The sequence below is a fragment of the Eurosta solidaginis genome, chromosome 1 (genome assembly GCF_040869045.1).
Source record: "Eurosta solidaginis isolate ZX-2024a chromosome 1, ASM4086904v1, whole genome shotgun sequence".
In the NCBI taxonomy this organism is placed as follows: domain Eukaryota; kingdom Metazoa; phylum Arthropoda; class Insecta; order Diptera; family Tephritidae; genus Eurosta; species Eurosta solidaginis.
In genome coordinates, this window is record NC_090319.1 from 296,734,799 (window position 1) to 296,756,620 (window position 21,822).

At 36.1% G+C, this 21,822-nt stretch overlaps 1 protein-coding gene across 2 annotated transcripts in view; it reads right to left on the reverse strand.

The window, feature by feature from the left end:
* The window catches only part of Gycbeta100B (guanylate cyclase soluble subunit beta-1-like), a 522,131-nt gene that overhangs the window by 486,370 nt on the left and 13,939 nt on the right, over positions 1–21,822 (reverse strand). For both annotated transcript variants that reach the window (XM_067761157.1, XM_067761156.1), the window contains exon 2: positions 1,029–1,919. In XM_067761157.1, coding sequence (XP_067617258.1) covers positions 1,029–1,031 — 3 coding nt within the window. In that variant the 5' untranslated portion in view covers positions 1,032–1,919. The remainder of the gene's footprint in view (positions 1–1,028; positions 1,920–21,822) is intronic.

Sequence of the window (21,822 nt, forward strand, 5' to 3'; positions counted from 1 at the left end):
TACATAGAAAAAATAGGGCTGGTAATTTGGTGAACTTAACAACACGTGTGTAAGTTTTTCTTAACGTAACAGAAGGGTTAATCGGATTAGCTGGGGCTCGAGTGAATACTTTTACAACAATGTATCACTCCTTGAATTCTATTGACCTTTTAGATATTTTATAAAGAAAAAACTAATTTTGCCGCTATTACAGGGTGAAGAAAACAACTTTATTTCAATTTAATGAAACTTTCGAGCAAGCTGGTATTCTCAACTAGCTCTATCTTATAGATTGTTCACTTTTTAAAAACATACGAGAATACCAAAAATAAAAGAGTTCACATCATCTACCCAACAAGAATCACCCAGTGACTCATAAAAAGTGTTTAATGCGTTTTCTAATCCACGCTTTTGTTCAATGTATGTCACTTAAGGGTTGGAACAAAACTATTTAAAATTTGTTTGAAACTTTCATACCTTACACTACCAAAACACCACCCCAGCGGGTTAGGAGCTTAGAATATATCCACGGCAGGTATTCCTGTCGTAAAAGGCGACTAAAATACCAAATTGACTAAAGGGGTCTGTGTTTCAATACGGCTGATCAGAAAAGCTTTTTGAAATTAACAGAGAGATCATTGGCATTGTTTCTAAGTTTAACAGATGATCTGAAAAGGGAAGGCAAGCTCTCCATGGTCGCCTCCTCTTCCTCTCCTTCTTCCTGTAGAGACTACCTGAAGGCCTTTGGAAGTTTTATCGATGTTGATGGTCCTTTGCCAGATATTAATTGCGTTCGGGAAAATTACAGAATTAAGATACTAGCCCGACCGAACATTCAAGGTTATTAAACACCCTACTTCTCTGAGTAGCTTGAGCTTGATAGAGCCTCGCCGGCTAAATGAACCGGATTCACAACGGGAAGGCGAGATTGACAATTGAGTTAGATCAGCTGTTAATAGCGCTGGAAACCCCTCAAAAAGGGAACCTTTCATTCTCTACCGCATCCTTTTTCTACGGCGCGCTTTTATACTTAAATCACAATAACTTACCATTTTGTAAAGATTTTGATTGCTTTCCTTAAATTGCTGAGTAAAATCGCGTCACAGACTCTTATCTGACACTTTTATCAATGTATGCTAATATATCTGCATATAATTATAATTTATTACACCTGCGGGTATTTTTCACAATTTGTATGTACACAAATGAATTTAATTTGATTGTAACAAAGTCAAATATAGCATAGCAAACAACTTGTGAAATGATTAATACGCGATTTTTTGTAGTAGAAACAAACGATTTCTTCGTATTTTTATAACTTTTTTATAACGCGAACGCGCGCGTTAACCGACGGGATAAACACGACAAAGGAAACGTACAAGACTGTTAACACTTTCAAATAAAATCTACAAATATACGTTTCTGAATTGATTGTAGCCAGCCGCTGGCATATGCGTAATAAATACCGTAAGTCGAGTTTAATACCTCACAATTGATTCACTGATTCCAACTTTATTTATTTTGTTGTTTTACGACTTTCTTGTTCCACATTTGCTTGTGCAGATTGCAGAAAATTTATGTTACTACAACCTTGGTGATCTTGCAATAAAGGAGAATTGCTTGTTTTCTGGGTAACTGTGAATTTTCACAAATATTTTCTTACGAATTAGCGCATTTGCAACAATTTTATTATTGAAATTGTGAGTTTTTTTTAATTTTGTGGATATTTTTTATGCAGAAATTTGGTATACTTTTTTGCTACGTAAGTATTTGTTGTTTTTCGTTTTTAATTACTATCATTCTGTATCATTCATTATTTTTTATTAGCACATTAATTAGCATGAAATATTTTTTATATAATCATGTAACACGCAAATTTTATAAATAACTGGATTTTCAGCAAAATTTCGTTTTAATATGATTGATTTCTGGCATTTTACCTGAAAAGAAAATAGACAAAAGGAAAAGCTGCATTAGTATAATATTGTAACAACATATGAAAGGTTATAGCAAAGTTCTTGGAAACTAAGGACAATATTGCAGTCTTTGCAAGAGGTATGGAAACGAGGTAGGTACCGGCGGAACCGAATATATACCCAGCTGTATGTGTCCAAATTTGTAAAATAACAAATTTAAGGTGAGATAACCTCCAAAGAGATTTTAGGCCGAGCTTTTCTTTCAATTTGCGTCGTACTCCTTTTTATTTTTTCTATATGTTTTAAGCCGTTTTCGAACGACTTCTGCAAGGCAAATGAGATTTCACTGAGAAAATGTTCATGGCAGAAATATACTCGGCATATTTGCTCAATCACTGGCAAGCGGCGACCTCGATTAAACAGAATTTTTCCGAATTGAAAACACTTGATTATAAATTTTTGTCGTTGCTTTGTCCGGGGCTTGAACACAATAACTTTGGTGTAGAGAGCACGCTACCACTACACCATGGCGGCCGTCATATACATAAGGTAAGAATACATTTAAAAGAAGAATTTTCCGAAAATTAAATAACATGAAAGCTTAAATTTACAACTTGTACATACAGAAGTATCGTCTTCCGCACGAAGGTATAAAATAGTTTCCATCATAAAATAATGTGTTTACCAAATATCGTTAGAATTGTTTAATTTTTGTTCAGTATATGAAATTTAAGGGTTGGAACAAAACAATTTAAATTTTTTTTTTTAAACTTTCATACCTTACACTACCAAAACACCACCCCAGCGGGTTAGGGGCTTCGAATATATCTACGGCAGGTATTGCTGTCGTAAGAGTTGACTAAAATACCAAATTGACTAAAGGGGCTCTTTAGCGCAACAATAACAAGGTTTGCCTTGGATATAATCGGCACAGGGAGAAGCATACATCTATATTGGTTCCCACGGAATATGGGAATGGATGGGAATGAAAAAGCGTATAAACTAGCTCAAAAGGGCGTATCCCTTGAAGCTTGCTCCATAGACGTCCCAATTAGAATCGGAGAGATTAAGCGAAGGCGAGAGGTGTACATGATCGATCAAGCACGATAGGCGTGGGTGCAAGCGCGGAGCTGTAAAGTGTCGAAAATGATGTGTAGGTCTTAAAACCTTAGACTAGCAAAGTTGCATCTATCGTTAAAAAGAGAGGACTGTAGACTCATGACGGGTATTCTGACTCGACACTGCCTTCTGGCGTCACATGCCTTTATATTAGGCTTGGTCAGTGATAGCAGATGTGGGAAGTGCGGGCTGGAGGAGGAAACGATCGAGCACGTTCTGTGCTCGTGCCCTGCGCTTGCCAGACTAAGACTCCAGCTATTAGGAGTGATACAGCTGTCAGATCTAGAAGCAGAAATTGACTTAAGTCCTAGGAAGCTTCTAGTATTTGCCAAGAGGACGTAGTTATTTTATAACATAGGTCCTGGTTTTTGATAGGTTTTTATACTCAGTTGAGCAGAGCTCACAGAGTATATTAAGTTTGATTGGATAACGGTTGGTTGTACATATATAAAGGAATCGAGATAGATATAGACTTCCATATATCAAAATAATCAGGATCGAAAAAAAATTTGATTGAGCCATGTCCGTCCGTCCGTCCGTCCGTCCGTCCGTCCGTCCGTCCGTCCGTCCGTCCGTTAACACGATAACTTGAGTAAATTTTGAGGTATCTTGATGAAATTTGGTATGTAGGTTCCTGAGCACTCATCTCAGATCGCTATTTAAAATGAACGATATCGGACTATAACCACGCCCACTTTTTCGATATCGAAAATTTCGAAAAACCGAAAAAGTGCGATAATTCATTACACAAGACAGATAAAGCGACGAAACTTGGTATATGGGTTGACGTTATGACGCAGAAGAGAAAATTAGTAAGATTTTGGACAATGGGCGTGGCACCGCCCACTTTTACAAGAAGGTAATTTAAAAGTTTTGCAAGCTGTAATTTGGCAGTCGTTCAAGATATCATGATGAAATTTGGCAGGAACCTTACTACTATTACTCTATATGTGCTGAATAAAAATTAGCAAAATTGGATGAAGAACACGCCCACTTTTTAAAAAAAATTTTTTTAAAATTCAAATTTTAACAAAAAATTTAATATCTTTACTGTGTATAAGTAAATTAAGTCAAAATTCAACTCCAGTAATGATATGATGCAGCAAAATACAAAAATAAAAGAAAATTTCAAAATGGGCGTGGCCCCGCCCATTTTCATTTAGTTTGTCTAGAATACTTTTATTGCCATAAGTCGAACAAAAATTTACCAATCCTTCTCAAATTTGGTAGGAGCATAGATTCTACGGCGGTAACTGTTCTCTGTGAAAATGGGCGAAATCGGTTGAAGCCACGCCCAGTTTTTATACACAGTCCACCGTCTGTCCTTCCGCTCGGCCGTTAACACAATAACTTGAGCAAAAGCCGATATATCTTTACTAAACTTAGCCCACGTACTTACCTGAACTCACTTTTTCTTGGTATAAAAAATGGGCGAAATCTGACCATAACCACGCCCACTTTATCGATATCGAAAATTACGAAAAATGAAAAAAATGCCATAATTCTATACCAAATACGAAAAAAGGGATGAAACATGGTAACTGGATTGGTTTATTGACGCAAAATATAACTTTGGAAAAAACTTTGTAAAATGGGTGTGACACCTACCATATTAAGTAGAAGAAAATGAAAAAGTTCTACAAGACGAAATCAACAGCCCTTGGAATCTTGGCAGGAATACTGTTAGTGGTATTGCATATATAAATAAATTAGTAGTACCCGACAGATGATTTTCTGGATCACCTGGTCCACATTTTGGTCGATATCGCGAGAACGCCTTCACATATACATCTAAGGGCCACTCGCTTTTAAAACCCTCATTAATACCTTTCGTTTGATACCCATATCGTACAAACATTCTAGAGTCACCTCTGGCCCACCCTAATGGCGATATCTCGAAAAGGCGTCCACCTATAGACCTAATGCCCACTCCCTCTTAAAATGCTCAGTAACACCTTTCGTTTGATACCCATATCGTACAAACATTCTAGAGTAACACCTGGCCCACCCTAATGGCGATATTTCGAAAAGGCGTCCACCTATAGAACTAAGGATTACTCCCTTTTAAAATACTCATTACCACCTTTCATTTGATACCCATATCGTACAAAAACATTCTAGAGTCACCCTGGCCCACCCTAATGGCGATATCTCGAAAAGGCGTCCACCTATAGACCTAATGTCCACTCCCTCTTAAAATGCTCAGTAACACCTTTCGTTTGATACCCATATCGTACAAACATTCTAGAGTCACCCCTGGCCCACCCTAATGGCGATATCTCGAAAAGGCGTCCACCTATAGACCTAATGTCCACTCCCTCTTACAATGCTCAGTAACACCTTTCGTTTGATACCCATATCGTACAAACATTCTAGAGTCACCCCTGTCCCACCCTAATGGCGATATCTCGAAAAGGCGTCCACCTATAGACCTAATGCCCACTCCCTCTTAAAATGCTCAGTAACACCTTTCCTTTGATACCCATATCGTACAAACATGCTAGAGTCACACCTGGCCCACCCTAATGGCGATATCTCGAAAAGGCGTCCACCTATAGAACTAAGGATTACTCCCTTTTAAAATACTCATTACCACCTTTCATTTGATACCCATATCGTACAAACACATTCTAGAGTCACCCTGGCCCACCCTAATGGCGATATCTCGAAAAGGCGTCCACCTATAGACCTAATGTCCACTCCCTCTTAAAATGCTTAGTAACACCTTTCGTTTGATACCCATATCGTACAAACATTCTAGAGTTACCCCTGGCCCACCCTAATGACGATATCTCGAAAAGGCGTCCACCTATAGACCTCATGCCCACTCCCTCTTAAAATGCTCAGTAACACCTTTCGTTTGATACCCATACCGTACAAACATTCTAGAGTCACCCCTGGCCCACCCTAATGGCGATATCTCGAAAAGGCGTCCACCTATAGACCTAATGCCCACTCCCTCTTAAAATGCTCAGTAACACCTTTCATTTGATTCCCATATCGTACAAACACATTCTAGAGACACCCCTGGTCCACCTTTATGGCGATATCTCGAAACGGCGTCCACCTATGGAACTAAGGATCACTCCTTTTCAAAATACTCATTAACAGCTTTCATTTGATACCCATATCGTACAAACATATTCTAGAGTCACCCCTGGTCCACCTTTATGGCGATTTCTCGAAAAGGCGTTCATCTATAGAACTAAAGCCCATTCCCTTTTAAAATACTCATTACCACCTTTCATTTGATTCCCATATCGTACAAACACATTCTAGAGACACCCCTGGTCCACCTTTATGGCGATATCTCGAAACGGCGTCCACCTATGGAACTAAGGATCACTCCTTTTCAAAATACTCATTAACAGCTTTCATTTGATACCCATATCGTACAAACATATTCTAGAATCACCCCTGGTCCACCTTAATGGGGACATCTCGAAAAGGCGTCCACCGATAGACCTAAGGCCAACTCCCTCTTAAAATGCTCAGTAACACCTTTCATTTGATACCCATATCGTACAAACAAATTCTAGAGTCAGCCCTGGTCCACCTTTATGGCGATATCCCTAAATGGCGTTCATCCATAGAACTATGGCCTACTCTCTCTTAAAATACTCTTTAATACCTTTCATTTGATACACATGTTATACAACCACATTCCAGGGTTACCCCAGATAGATTTTCCTTATTTTGTCTCCATAGCTCTCAACTGAGTATGTTATGTTCGGTTACACCCGAACTTAGCCTTCCTTACTTGTTTAGTTTGGTTTTTAAAACAAACTTCTGGTAACACTACGAACTCATTAAGTCTATGTCAAGTCCTCATGGAACGGCCTTTTCAACCTAACCTAACCTAATCTAACCTAACCTAATCTAACCTAACCTAACCTAACCAACTCGTTCCAGAAATGGTCGGGCTAGTACCTTAATGGTACTTGTTACTGGAACCTAACGGATCTGCATGCGGAAAAGGACCATCAACATCGATAACACTTCCCAAGGCTTCGGGGAGTGTCTTTATCGCTACAACAACAACAACTACTGATAATGCAGGAACTTTCCATAATTTTTTTTGCAAGTCCTAGACATTCATTTAAATCGTAACATTGTGGATAACTCTGGAAAGGCAGCGCAAATATCAGATAGGGCCCAGCAGGAAGCAACTGACATATTAAAAGGAAAATTTTGGTTAGACGGTGAAATTTTGTGCGCAATAACTATTATTTCGTCAAACAATTGCCAAGGCGTAGATGACATTCTGCCCGCTATGCTGTAAAAGACTCAAACGATTTTAGTTTGCGAATTAAAAGAAATCTTCACTGCATCCGTTCGCTACAAATAAATTTTTTATTTTCCCTTCTCCCAGAAACTGGGCCCGTATTGTGTGTTACGATTCGTATCGAAATCCATTCTTCACTCAATTTATAAATATGAAATTGCGAGACTCTTTATACAAATTATGATAAATTATAAATCCAACTAATACGCGAAGTCTCTATATCACATATGTCGTTATTCAGACTTACGACTTCAGGGCTATTTTGATTTAAAGTTTGAACAAAAACTTTCAATACGAACCGTACCATGAACAGAACAGAGCTCTAAACTTTAAAATGCTATTTTTGTCATATACCAATAAAAATTTATTAAATAAAATAAAATTTATGAACAGTATCAAAAAATATTTCATACATACAAGCTTAAATCATTCCACGAACTCAGCTAAAATTAAATTAAGCATTTTAATAAAATTTTAAAATAGAACGATTTCCACAGTCCTCTTATGAATAAATTTGCAAAAGTTGTTTTTGTGATATAAAAAAATCAAAAATAAAGCTCATTACTTTTACTTGTTCTTGCATATTCATTGTTTGTTAGAAGCACGCTTCCTTATTGAATTCGCTTCGCAATAAAACTGCCTGCGCCAATTTCGCCACAGGGATATATCTTTAAAAATAAATATATTTATATATAACAAAATCGATTTTCATGCTTCATTTGCTCTACCAGCATGTTGTCTTGTAACTACTTAGTATATGTATGTTTGTAGGAGCAGGTACTTAACAAACAAAAAATTCCCTTATATTCTTTATGCGAAAATTCATACGCTCCCATATATAAATATGTATGCGCACAAACATTTTTCTACTCACAGGCTACAGAACTTGATAAATGTATGTACTGTATTTATGCATATTAGAGCATAGCGTACAAAAAAAGTTCATCATATATTCCCCAATTTGAAATAAATTCTAGAAGGTAGTGGTCGCTGAGACTTAAAGTAACACACTGGAGGGAACTGCAAGCTTGTCAAAACACCGCAGCCAGAATTGCCACGGGATATCTTCTTATGTCTTCAGAATATTATCTACGCAGTGAGGGCAGAATACTACCCATAAAGAAGAGAAATAAAATTCTAAGCAAACAATTTCTGTTGAATACCCAGAAACCTGGATATCCCAACAAACATCTAATTGAGGCCTCGAATCCCCAGAATTTTAACGTTTACGAAACTCGTCACCAAATAAGACAGCCGTATGAACAAAAGTTGCACAAAATCGCCCTCAGAGACATCAAAAAAAAAAATTCGTTCAATTACTTGAATTGCATAGTGTAACCCGTTCTCAAAGACATATACAGTAGCTAAGGAAATGAACTTCCCCAAGGAGACGTGCGTCTATCTAGCTCAATCTGGATACTGCAGCAGTTTATCAAGTATCAACTCCGACATACTTAATTTATGTACCGCTTATAACTAGCCCACACATGACACCAGCCGCCTTTTGAATTGCAATATGCAACGAACGCCTCTAACATCTTATTTCTTTGAACCAATCCTATTGAAATCGCACGTTTTCTCGGACTCCCGTTAGAGGATATTGATGAAAATTTGTGAGTGATCTTATTTTATTTTATTTAACTTTATTTTATTTTATATTATTTTATTTTATTTTGTTTTTTATTTTATTTTGTATTTTTTTTTAATTTCACTTTACTTTAGTTAATTTTCTCTTTATCAACTTTTTTTTTGTTTCGTATTATTTAAATTAATTTAATTTAATTTAGTATAATTTTATTTTATTATGAATTTTATTTTATTCAATTTTTATGTTATTTTTTATTATTTTATTTTCTTTTTTTTTACTCATATTTAATTTATTGAATTAAATTTTTTTATTTTATTTTATTTTCGTAATTTCATTTGTGTTATTTTATTTTATTTCCTTTTAATTTATTATATTATTTATTTTATTTTATAAAATTTTTCATTTTATTTTATTTCATTTAAAGTTATGTTTGGTTTTATTGGTCTGTAAATAATTAATTATTATATTAATTTGTTGTCGTCAAGACCAAGTTTGTTATTTTTGTAAAATGTATATTTTACATGTTATATTATATTAAATTATTATACATAGAAAACGATAACAAACTTGGTGTTGAAGACAACAAATTAATATAATAATTAATTACTTCATTTGATTTAATTTGGTTTATTTTACCTTAGGTTTTTCCGGTAAATTTTTTTAAGATTTATAATATTATGCAAGGCTACTCGACCTATTGCGTTGTCAGTGCAAATAAAACAAGTTTATTCACTGTTACAGCCCGACGTTTCGCTAGTCATCCTAGCATTTTCAAGGGCGGAATCTATTTTCAACAACAAACAAAAATTTTTTTTTATATATTATTAAAAAATATTAAATAAAAGTTAATAACTAGTACATGTATATATGTATAGAGTTAAAGTGTCAACAAATGTTTTAAGCACACAGAAGGCACATACATAAACAAACATGTATTTGAATAAAAACAAAAACATCACTTACTTTAATTATATGTATTATAAAACTTTAAAAACTAAGTTAGGGTCATCGGTACCACACATGTTGGGTATCATTGTCATACCAAATTTGTTATAAACACAAAAGTTATGTTGCGGCGATATTTTATTTATTTTAATTTTATTATATTTTATTTTATCTTATATTATTTTGTGTATGCAAACCAAAAATATGCTTACTCCAGTTTGAGTATTATCGCTCGATTTTGTAAACACTTTGAAAAAGCAATGAAACCTCCCCTTTGCTCATATTTCTGATTATCGCACTATATTCTATCAACTATATACAGACCCTTCGTTCATTTTCCCGCGAGATCAAGCCACGGTACCTAGTTCATTTACCTCCTAGTTTTCTTGATATGATATTAACCGTCCGTTGTGTGAAAGTTTTATATCCTTTCGTTGTTTAAAATGACCAGGTGAACATTATGTCTGTAATATAAGTGTAATAACAATAAAAAACAGAAGTTTGTTGAAGAATCGCAGACCCACAAAATTTTTATTCCTTTCTTTGCCGGCCTAGACGGAATATACTGCGTAAACCTAGTTCGCGCACGGTAAGGAAAAAGCTGCTCATCTACTGTTATTGCTGCGTTAGGCATAAGAAGCATATACCCCTTCTTGAATTGTGATTCATCATAGTCAAAATGTCTTCAAATGGTGCAGATTTACTCAACAGAATACATCCAGTACGAGTGTTAGCTCCTCCAAAACCAACAAACCGATGCATCATTTTGAATCGATCTAACGTTGCATTATAAATATCAAAATGTCGAGAATGCCATAGACCCATTGCTTGTATATTATTACAGTGGAGCACACCGGAAAATAATAGCAATCCAAACCAAGCATACTCTTTCATTTCGTCAGTGTGCTTCCACTCTTTTGGCTTACATGTTGGATTAGCCTTATTTCAGGCCTTGATCACTTCTACTGCTTTCCAGTTCATCTGAAGGACAATTATATCCACTATTTCAGGTGACATTATGTCACGAAAAATAGACATTGCAATCGGCAGAAATCTATGAGCAAGTCGCACTGGTCTGGTGCGGATACTGGTAAACTGGTTCCAATGGCGTGCTCTACGTGCTAGCGATTCCTTTTTCCAAAACATATTGTCAATCTTGCACTCGTTATATTGCTCTTTTTCACCTAGTAATCGATTCACTCCACTGGCAAGATTTGATACAAAAGGCTCCTTTTCGATTACTTCATCCCATCCAACGTCATAAATGTTTTCGTTTTTAGGTAATTCTTCTTTGATCAACAGGAACATAATCCTCATCATCATCGTCGTCGGTGAAATACGGATTATCTTTCTCATCCTCCGCTGCAGTAAATTTGCTCAGCACTTCCTCGTGATGGCGCACTTGCTCACTTGATAGATGATTACTACTTCTACAGTAGCTCATAGAGCCCTATCTACCTCGTCTAAAAGTGATATTTCTATTCCGGCACAACATAAGAGAAAACACTTTATGAATAATACAGATCACTATTTCAACTGTAAATAAATATTAATTTGACTCCACTCAAACAAAAATGATTGCAAAAAGCGAAATAAATCATACACAACGAAAATATGCAAACCAAATTCAATTCTAACATAACTGCAGATAGCTGGCGCCTGTTCTCGTGCTTTTTTTTACTAAATCCAGTAAAACTGTCGAAAAGTATGGTACATGACTACACCTAAATTGCAGTGGTGGCCTGTGAAGGCCATTTACCCTAGCATATGAAGTTTTTGTGTAAAACATATTTTTTTCATAATCACTTCGCTATAAATGGTTATAAAAATTTCAGAAGCTTCAGCTAACAGATCTGTATGGTATATTGGCGCCGTTTTTTGAAAAATTTACGAAACAAAAAGATATACCCCTTTAAAAATCGAAATGGCCTGCATAGGCCACATCACATAACGGAGGCTTAAGCACAGAAAATACAAGTAGCGTTCGTAGTGTATGTGTCAACAGAGTCTAATGAATTAAATTCGTGTTTGGCATTTGTAGTGGTGTCATTTTTAAGCTGATAGCTGATAGCCCTATACTTAACTTTTTAGAATGCATTGCTCCTTGACTATCTATCTACTATCGTTACATTTCGAATTGTTTTTAACTTAGAACTATAATATGGTCGTAAAAGGGGCGCAAATTTGCAATCGATTTTATTTTTTAAGAAAATAACTTGTCTAGACTTAGCAATAGATATCTATTTAGAAATATCATATACCGCTTTTAATTACTTTAATAGGTATTTTCCTTCCCATATATTTCTTCCAATTTGAAGAAAAAAGAAGTACGGTCTATTGCTCCAAGAATAAGCAAATTAACGAATGCTTCATATAGGCTCTGCTTGGTGAAACTTTTTAATACGCTCTAAAATATATATGTAAACATGTTTATTTTTTTGAAAGTTCTGACGGTGTACAGCTCTATATACATATACATATATGTATATTTGTATAACCATCGTACCCTGTTTTAACAATTTTCCCTTCTACTTTACCCACTTTTCTCGCTAATTCAACATATTTCGGTTGCTGCTATTGACATTTAGGATTCTTATAAATCAAGAACTGTTTTCAAAGCCTAAGCTATACATGCACTTGTGTGTTTAAATAAGTGTTTTAGCCATTGTTATTATTGTTACATTTGTATTGTCTGAGTTGTTTTATTACAGACAGCGACAACAACATTTCAACGGTTCTCAATGACCTACTCTACCAGACGGTACGCAACAGAAAGTAGCGGGGGGTTCAATGCCTTGTCCTCTTCTTGTTAAGCACGTTTTTGTTTTCTGAAGTTACCTACTGAATTTCACCAATATTTTACAAAAGCTCACTCAACAACCAAAAAAAAACAAAGAAACATTTTTCTTATTGCATGCATGCGTATGCACGAGTTTAAAGAGAACAAAAGATTGTAATCTTTAAAATAAATAATGAAGAACGCCGAAGTGTAGCGTTAAACAGTGATTGACTTTATTGTAGAAATACCTTACTATTTATACAGAATGTTCTATTTTGCACATACATAATTACATCAATACTTACAATCTAAAGGAATCTACCTTCTTGATACATATATTTTGGGTCAGCATAATATTTGACCTAATTTTAGAAATTTGTTATTGTGTAGATATTTTGGCAGCACAATAACAAACTGCCATTGGCGTTCGATCACGCCATTAACAAATTGGTCAATGCGCCAGTTAGATGTAATCGGATATAGTTCTTGCTGTCGGCAATTGTATGTTATGTTGAACTCCCGCTGTGTTGGGTTTAACATAACGTATGCAGGTCGATATTATAATGCGACTGCAATATGTCTGTGTGTGGTCTGCGTAAAAAGTGCACTGGCGTAGGAGTGCATGATGCATAATGCTACAAACGTATTGACATAAGAGGGCACCATGCATAATGCTACAAGATATATATGAATAATAAAAGCCGTCAACCTAGACACGGACATAGATAGGCTGCAACCAAGGTTTGTTATCTAAAACATATTTCATATTTCTGCTTTAAGATGAAGAGATTTCAAACTGAAATATAGATTTAAATATAAAATTTGGTTTACTTTAAATTAAAGCCTTGGACCAAGATAGTTTTCGGAAAAATAATGTTTTTATCGAAGTATTTTTGTACCACAAGAAATCTTTGTATATGAAGAAGGCTCAGCTTGTGACAACTGCTTTGCAGCGAGTAAAGTTAGCACAGTACTCCAAAGAGTGCCCTATCCGACGCAACAGATTGCAATAGAATTATAGGATCGGAATCCACATCTGTCTTCTGAAAAGAATCTTAGGTTAAACAGTATAAGATAATCATGGGAGCATAATTCTCAATCATCCCCCTTATCGGAGAATACGATGAGCCTTTACGGAGCCCTCTATAGCTTCGGCTTTTTCAAGTATTGTGCCATTAAATGGATTTTCTATTTTTGAGGTTTATAGATTGGTGCTGCGCTCACTCGCTGGGTGACGCTGAAAAAAGCGTAATTATTATACATTTCTCATTTTACCAGCTTTTTTTTCTGGTCATGCTATAATCCTAAAATGTCGCCAGTGGTGGTCTGTAGTAAGTGGAAGAACACCCAATCCAAATGGACCATCGAAAAGACCAGGTGAAAAGAGATTTCAGTTTCCTAGCTGTTTCCAGTTGGTCGCTTAATAGACAAGGTAAGCTTCACGGAAAGTTACAAATTTATTTATGAATAGACGCTGCAAACTTCTTTTATCCCTTAAGAGAGATTCCCTCAAAACACCCTTTTTTCTGCTTCGCCTCTAGGTATATCATAAGTTTGTTTTCGTGTCTTCACGGGTACTATAAATGCTCGCTATATTATTCGATCCAGGACATTATAGTTGAGACAGAGCTTGTAAAGTCCTCTCTCGGCAAACGAAAATCATGCTTTACAAGTTACTTATCGCACCCGTCCTGCTATATGGTGCAGAAGCATGGACCATGACAACGTCAGATGTAACAGCTCTGGGAGTGTTGGAAAGAAAATTTCTTCGAGAGATTTACGGACCTCAAAGCTTTGGCGACGGCGAGTACCGAAGAAGATTTAATCATGAGCTTTACGCAGATATGAACATAGTCCAACGAATTCGAATGCAGCGGCTGTGTTGGCTAGACCATGTTGCGAATGAATGATGACGCTAAGAAAATATTTTAATCGAAACACTTCTATGGAAGCAGAGGAAGAGGGCGGCCTATACTCCTCTGGAAGAACAAAGGGAAAACGATTTAAATTCCAACTTGGCGTCAGTTAGCAGAGCGAAAAGTGCACGTTGTTGGATGGCCATAATCATTTCAACGGCTATGCGCCAATTAAGTAAATGAGTAATATGGGGGCTGCATGCACCGTTTTAATTAGGAAATTACATAAATAAAAGTAGGCGCGAGATTGGGTAATATTTAGAAAATTTTCAACAGTTTTATATAAATCAAAAATATTTGATGTTGAATTGAAATAAAAAGACATCACATTTTATTAAGGTCTTCAAAATATTCAAATCCAGAAAAGCTCACATGTCACTGAAAAACTGAAAAACTGAACTTGAAGCGTGCAAATGATGCGTGTTATGCGATTAAACATTTACATACAGTAAAATTCCTTATAATCGGACACTCACCGTCGCAGTGTTTTTGTCACAAAATATATACCACACATATAAATTGTATTGTACATAGTTTATTTAAGACATTTTTGGAATTAAAGAATATTTGCATAGTTTAGTATTACATATAAATACATATCCATATATCGATTAAGTACGTTGTACAAGTCTTTACATTTCAATACTAGTTTGATTGAAAAAATTGGGTAATATTTGATTGCGTGAACAGTGATTACTTTAATTTAAAATGTTCATTTTCAAAGTGACTCGATATTTTTAATTTGCTGAAAAGCTACATAGTAATTTTTTGCAAATTATTTCATGCGCGCAACAAGTTTTAAAGCCTCATCATTCATTTTCTGAATCACTTATGCCCATAGTATCATCTTGTTGGTCAAATTGAATTTCCATATTGTTGTCCTCAGTGAAAACATTGTGAGAAAACCTTCCAAATCATTTGCCAAATCTAGTCCCTCCTGATTGCCAGTGGAATGTCATCTTCGGGATCAAAATCTGGAAGATCCTCATAAGTTTCAAAAAATTCTGCTTTACGGAAGCAATTTCGGACGGTTGTGGCTTCCACTTTATCACAAGATGCTTTGATGAAATATACAGCTTCTAGTGCATTCATCGATTTTGAGAGGTCTGAGGCTGAACTTGTATTGTCAATTTTAGATATCAAGTGTTTTAAACCTAAGCTTCTATACAAAGTTTAAAATTTTGGATTATACCCTGATCAAGGGGTTGGCTAACTGCCGTTGTATTTGGCGGCAAGAAAATAATTTTTATGTTGGTTAAGTTTAATTCCTTTGGACGAGAAGCCGGGTTATCTAAACACAAGATAATTTTTCGATTCTGGGCTTTCATTCTTCGATTGAACTGCTGCAGTCATTCCCTCATTATTTCTCGAGTCGTCCATGCTTTTTATTAGACTTCCAATCCACTGGAAGTTTTGCGATTGGAACATGCTTAAAAAATCGGGGACGGGCTGCTTTACCTATAACGAAAAGGAGCTCCTTATCTCCAGCCATGTTAGAATAGAACAAAATTGTGAGTCTTTCTTTTGATAGTGTAGCGCCTACGCATTTTTCGGATTAAAAGCGAGGGTTTTGTCAGGTAAGGCGCGAAAGAAAAGCCCCCTTTCTTCTGCGTTGTAAATGTCTAGAGGCTTGTAACCGGTCAACAGAGCTGGCAGTTTCGTCCTAAACTGTTCGACATCATCCTGGCTTACATCTGCAGCTCACCAGATACGCATTTGAAAGCAATGTCATTCTTTATTCGCCATTTGTTTAACCATCCATCTGAAGCATTAAAATTATGTGCACCCAGTTTGCCTGCAATTTCCATTGCCTTTGCTTTCAAAATGGGACCTGAAATTGGAATATTTTGACTTCTAGCCTTAGCGAACCAACTAAAACAAATCTTGTCTCTTTCAGAGCCGCCTTCTTTAAGAAAACTTCGCTTTTGATGAACATTAACTACAGGCTCCCATTTAGAAAGACTTTTTTCTTTATTTTTATTGATTTCGGTAGCTTGTGTTTTGCCAATATTGAACCTGCCAAAGCAAAATAAACGTGTACCTACTATCACTAAATTTTTTGGCTTACTATACTTTACCTTTTACAAAGCTTACTTGTGATATTTTTGAATTTTGTCCGTTGATGAGAAATTTTTTTATGAAAATGGTTTGAAATACTTTGTCCGCGTCCGGTTATTAGAGTGTCCGTTAATTCACAGTGGTCCTGAAGGAAGTTTAGGACAAACTAAAATGCCATAAAAAATGCTTAATGCCATCTCTTTCTACACAGTATATGCTTTCAGAATCCGTTTTAATCAAAATCGTAGATGCTCATTTTCGAAAATGGTAGCAAAAATCTCCATTTTACTTTTTCTGAATGTTTTTCCTGAAAAGATATATCAACGCCTCTCGACTTTTGTAAATTGTCCGAAAAAAAAAAATTATAATGACTTCTTACGAAGTATTTCTTGCTATTTCCGAATCCGAGTTCGAAATGAAATACATTCGTATGTAAAATTTAAGATTAGCGACATATCTATATGTACTTTATGTTACAGAAGTCAGTGCCACTTTAGCTGGCATATTGGTTTCCTCTTTTTTGTATATTTAATTTTTTAAAGTTTTTTTGTATTTTTTTTTTTTTTGTGTATTTTTTTGTATTTTTCTTTGTTTTATGTATTCTTTTGTATTGTTTTTGTTTTATGTATTTTTTTTTTTTTTTTTGTATTCTTTTTTGTTTTATGTATTTTTTTGTATTTTTTTTTTATTATATTAAATTCTTGTAGAAACTAAAAAAAAAATAATCCAGTTTATTAAATAAGTAATTTAATTAATATTTAAAGATGAAGTGACGTAAATTCGACTACGGCTTTTTTTAATCGTTTCGAATATGACGGATTCTTTACACAAGTGATTTTATACTTATCCCAATATTTTAAAAACTTTCTGTGCACTGACTCTCCCGCTTGTTCTGACCATAGTCCCAGTCCATCATTATCTAAAAAATATAAACAATTTAAAAGTGTTCTCGTAACACGTGTACTTTCAAAGTTGTTGTCAATCCTGTACTTTCGAAAGCTTCTTTTAGTTCCAGAATTTGATTTTCCAAATTCGAATCACTTTTACCTATAGAAAAATTGCTTGATACTATTTTATCCATAGCCTTCAGTGCTAAAACATAAGGTACTAACTCAAAGTAGGCAACTTTTTCAGTATAAATTTCCGGATCTTGAAGAGCATCTGAGGATTTCAAAAGCTTGCGACATGCGTTTCCTTCAAAAACTTTGCCTTGATATCCTTTATTTCTCAGATCAAGTTTTTCTGGCATATCAAAGCTTTCTTTTTCCCAAGGATATGTACAAGACCATCCCAAAACAAATGGTTCACAAATCCCTAAAGTATATGTAATTCCGGGATTATACATTTGTCAATGACATATATATCGTCATGTTCTTGAAAAAGTGGAGGATTTATTGTGCTATGATATTCCATAGCAAACTTCTTTTTGCCGAAAACACTAAACTGTTTATAATCCTTCCTCAGATCTTCAAAGGTTTTTAAACGTAAGAAATCGGCACTAACTTCAAGAGAATTGGTTATTTCATGGTCATTTTCAGTTGTTTCATTAACTGATTTCCTTTTTTCTTTTTCTTTCAAATCGTTCAAAGTAACGAAGCAGTATGGACATGGGTGCATAGACGAAGCAGTTTGTTGGCCATTTATAATATGTAAAACTTTAAAATCGCAGACTACTTTAAAAGGAATATTGTTTAAATTAGTTATATCAAATAGTAATTTTATATTTTCGTACGTTTCTTTAATTTCTGGTACCACACATATTTAAATCAGTTTTTCAACGCCGGTCAACTTAGCCATTTTAGCACTTGATCCACCTTCCGAATATAGACTTTATATTATAGAGAACGAAAATCGACACTGATGATGGCACAACGCCGAAACCGGTTTGTCTCAAAACCAAATTTGACAAGGGATGACGGAAAATCGTTCCAATATACATCATTTATCCACCCTGTCGGAAAATCAACCAAACAAGATAAGTCACTTTTATATCCTTCTTCAGGTGAGTAATTTTTAGGCATTACCGTAATACTAATTTTAAAAAATTTCTGACCTCCATCAAGCATTACTTTGACTACGAAATCATTCAAGAAGTTTCTTTTTTCTAAAACATGTTGTAGCAAATTTTCTGCGTTTGCATAAACTACTGGTCTAAGCTCCTTTTTATGATTTGATTCTGTATCTGAAACTTCAAATAAATGAACTGTATCATTATAAAAATCTTTTAAAATACTAAGCTTTTCAGAAACATGTTTCCGATAACCAACTGGTATGGACCGTCTGCCTGCCCTACTTCTTATATAATTTGTAAATGTTTGCGTGCCATTAGACGATACTCCAGTGTTGTTTATTAAGTTGTCCAAACTTTCTTGAGAAAAACATACTTCTTTTTTTGGAGCTGGTTTGAGGGACAGATTTAATTTCTTGCCTTGAGTGCTTAAATTTAAAGGCATATTAGTCCTTTTATACACATAAGGGTTGAGTTTTTCTTTTATAATTTTTGGACCTATTTGCTCCTGTGTCTTTTGTGGCAGTTTTTCCACTATTTTAATAACATTTTCCCGACTTCTACTTTTTGTCTTGCAGGAATGTCGTTTTCCTCTTCCTACCGCCTGACAACAAGATTCGCATCGATTTATTGACATTTTTTTGCACGTAAACTGTTCAAAAGTCGAATCAACATCACGTTTGCTCAAAACGTCTATTTGAGTTAAATCTCGTCTATTACCTTTCCCTTTCATAACATTTGGATAGAAAATTGATCTAGCTGTAATCTATATATAGCACCCGCACACATTGGTGCAACCTCTGGTGTAAGTAACGAAGTGCAATCTGTTGTAGTTCGGCATATTTGGTAAATCTAATTTTCTAATTTTTTTGTAACAAGAAAAGCCGATTTTTGTTTACCAAAAATTATTTTTCCACCACACGGAGCACATACTTTCAACCGATTTTTTTCATGCTCAGGAGTACCACCCATATTTATTTACTTTATATTTGATGATTTTATTAAAATTGTTAGTTCTGATGGAATGAAACTAAATTGTGAAATGACAAATATTTGTTTTTAAAGAGAAAAAATGCCATTTATTTTTGAATTGAGTTTCAATACAATGGAATTAATTTAATAGCAAATAACAAATAACATTTTTTTAAATCAAAGAATTTTAAATTGAAAAATTGCACAGTAAATACGTTCAAAGTAGAAAAATAAAGCGATTCGTTATGAAGTGGTACCAGAAGGTAGGAAAGATACAAAATTTCGGCCCTTAACGTCAAACAAACTGAATAAAAAAAGCTCCTTGTTTCGTAACTTGAAGGGGGAGGCGAGAAAATACGTTTTTTATCGCCATTTTGGAAAATGAGCAGCTACGATTTAGATTAAAATGGATTTTGAAAGCATATATTGTATAGAAAGAGATGGCATCAAGCGTTCTATGACATTTTAGTTTATCCTAAGGGCGCTAAGATACTTGGCTTGGATATCATAAGTGGTTCCAGGCTCTGGATCAGGGACTGATATCAGTCTTAGACCGGCCATAGTGACGAATCTCACGCGTGATCAGTTATCACGTCCTGCACGATGTGCCCCTGCTTCTACTGATAATGGCGGATCTAGAGAGGACAACTAGATAAAACCCGCACCCCTGAGTCATTGCTCAACATTTTCTCTTTAAGAAGCAAGATCGGTACACAACGGTGACGAACTGGATTGTTTAGGGCTTTGATTTGACATTACATTTTGAGTTGATGACTTTGGGCTGGCAGGTGCGGTATTTTGCCACTTTAGTAGGTCGGAGTGAAACCCTACCGAAATGGCTGGTAGACTAATGCTGCACCTGCCCACGTCCCGTTAAACCCGTGGCGGGCCTCAAGGTACGTTCCGGCTCCATCACCGTTAAGTTGGTGGTGTAGGTGCGGTTGAAGATATTCCCGCTTCGCGTCCGGTCTGGCTCTGAACGCATTACTCATAAGGTAATGCGTCAACCCTCGCCCCAGATAACCACGAGACCGTTAAAGGGCGACTACATAATCGGCTCCGGATAGCGGCCTTGAGGGGGGACTTTTTAGAATGGACAAGACTAATACGAATCCACCAAGGATGGGGTGCGGAAGAAGAGCGCTTTTGATGGAAATCCGTCAAATCAATCTTCAGCACTCTAAGGCGGCTTCCGCAAATTTGTTGCTCTGCCTTGAAAAAGGCGGAGTGGATATAGTCCTTGTCCAGGAGCCGTGGCTGAGTAGTAACGGCAGTAAGATTTCTGGATTAAGGACTGGAAAATTCAACACCTTGGTGCATGGGGAGGCAAGTAGGCCTAGATCCTATGTGCTTGTTAAAAAAGAGATTAAAACTTTTATTCTCTCTAATTTCAGCAATGCTGACGTAACCACGGTCTGCCACGAGCGAGGAAGTAATGAAATGTGGGTGGTCTCAGCGTACATGCCCCACGGGGACGTAGCGGGACCACCACCTGCGATACTGGGTGAAATCACCGCTGAAGCAAGGCGGAGAGGTGTTGGCGTGATGATTGGTGCCGATGCTAATGCCCATCATAGCATTTGGGGAAGCTCGGATACCAACAGTAGAGGTGAGTCTTTATTTACTTTTATTGTAGATGAGGGACTTTGTATATGTAATAGGGGGAATGACCCGACTTTTATTACTGCGGTAAGGGAGGAGGTCCTGGACCTCACCCTGGTTAGTAGGGAACTGGAAGGTCGGATATCTGGATGGAGGGTTCTCAACGAGCACTCCTTCTCTGATCACCGATATATGCAGTTCTAAGTGAACGAAGAACGTCCCGGTAAAATATCTTTTAGGAACCCTAAAAGTACTAACTGGGACTTGTATTGTAGGAAGCTGGGAGAGCTATTGCCTGCGGTGCCTATTATTAGTTCGGGCCTGTCCGAATCTGAGATAGACGTTCTGGTGGAAAACTTCACCTCGGCAAGCAATAGCGCCTTTCAGCCGGCCTGCCCATTGAAAACTTACAGGGGGAAGGGCAAGCCGCCCTGGTGGTCGAATTCTCTTGACCACCTAAGAGCGTCCAGTCGACGGCTCTTCAACAGAGCCAGGAGGAGTAAATTACCCTCGGACTGGGAGCTCTATAAGGTGAGTCTGGGCATTTTTAAATATGAAATAAGGATAGCCAAGCGAGATGCATGGCGAAGCTTCTGCGAAAACGTAGAAGGCTGGAATGAATCCGCGAGGTTTAGAAAAATACTCTCTAGGAATC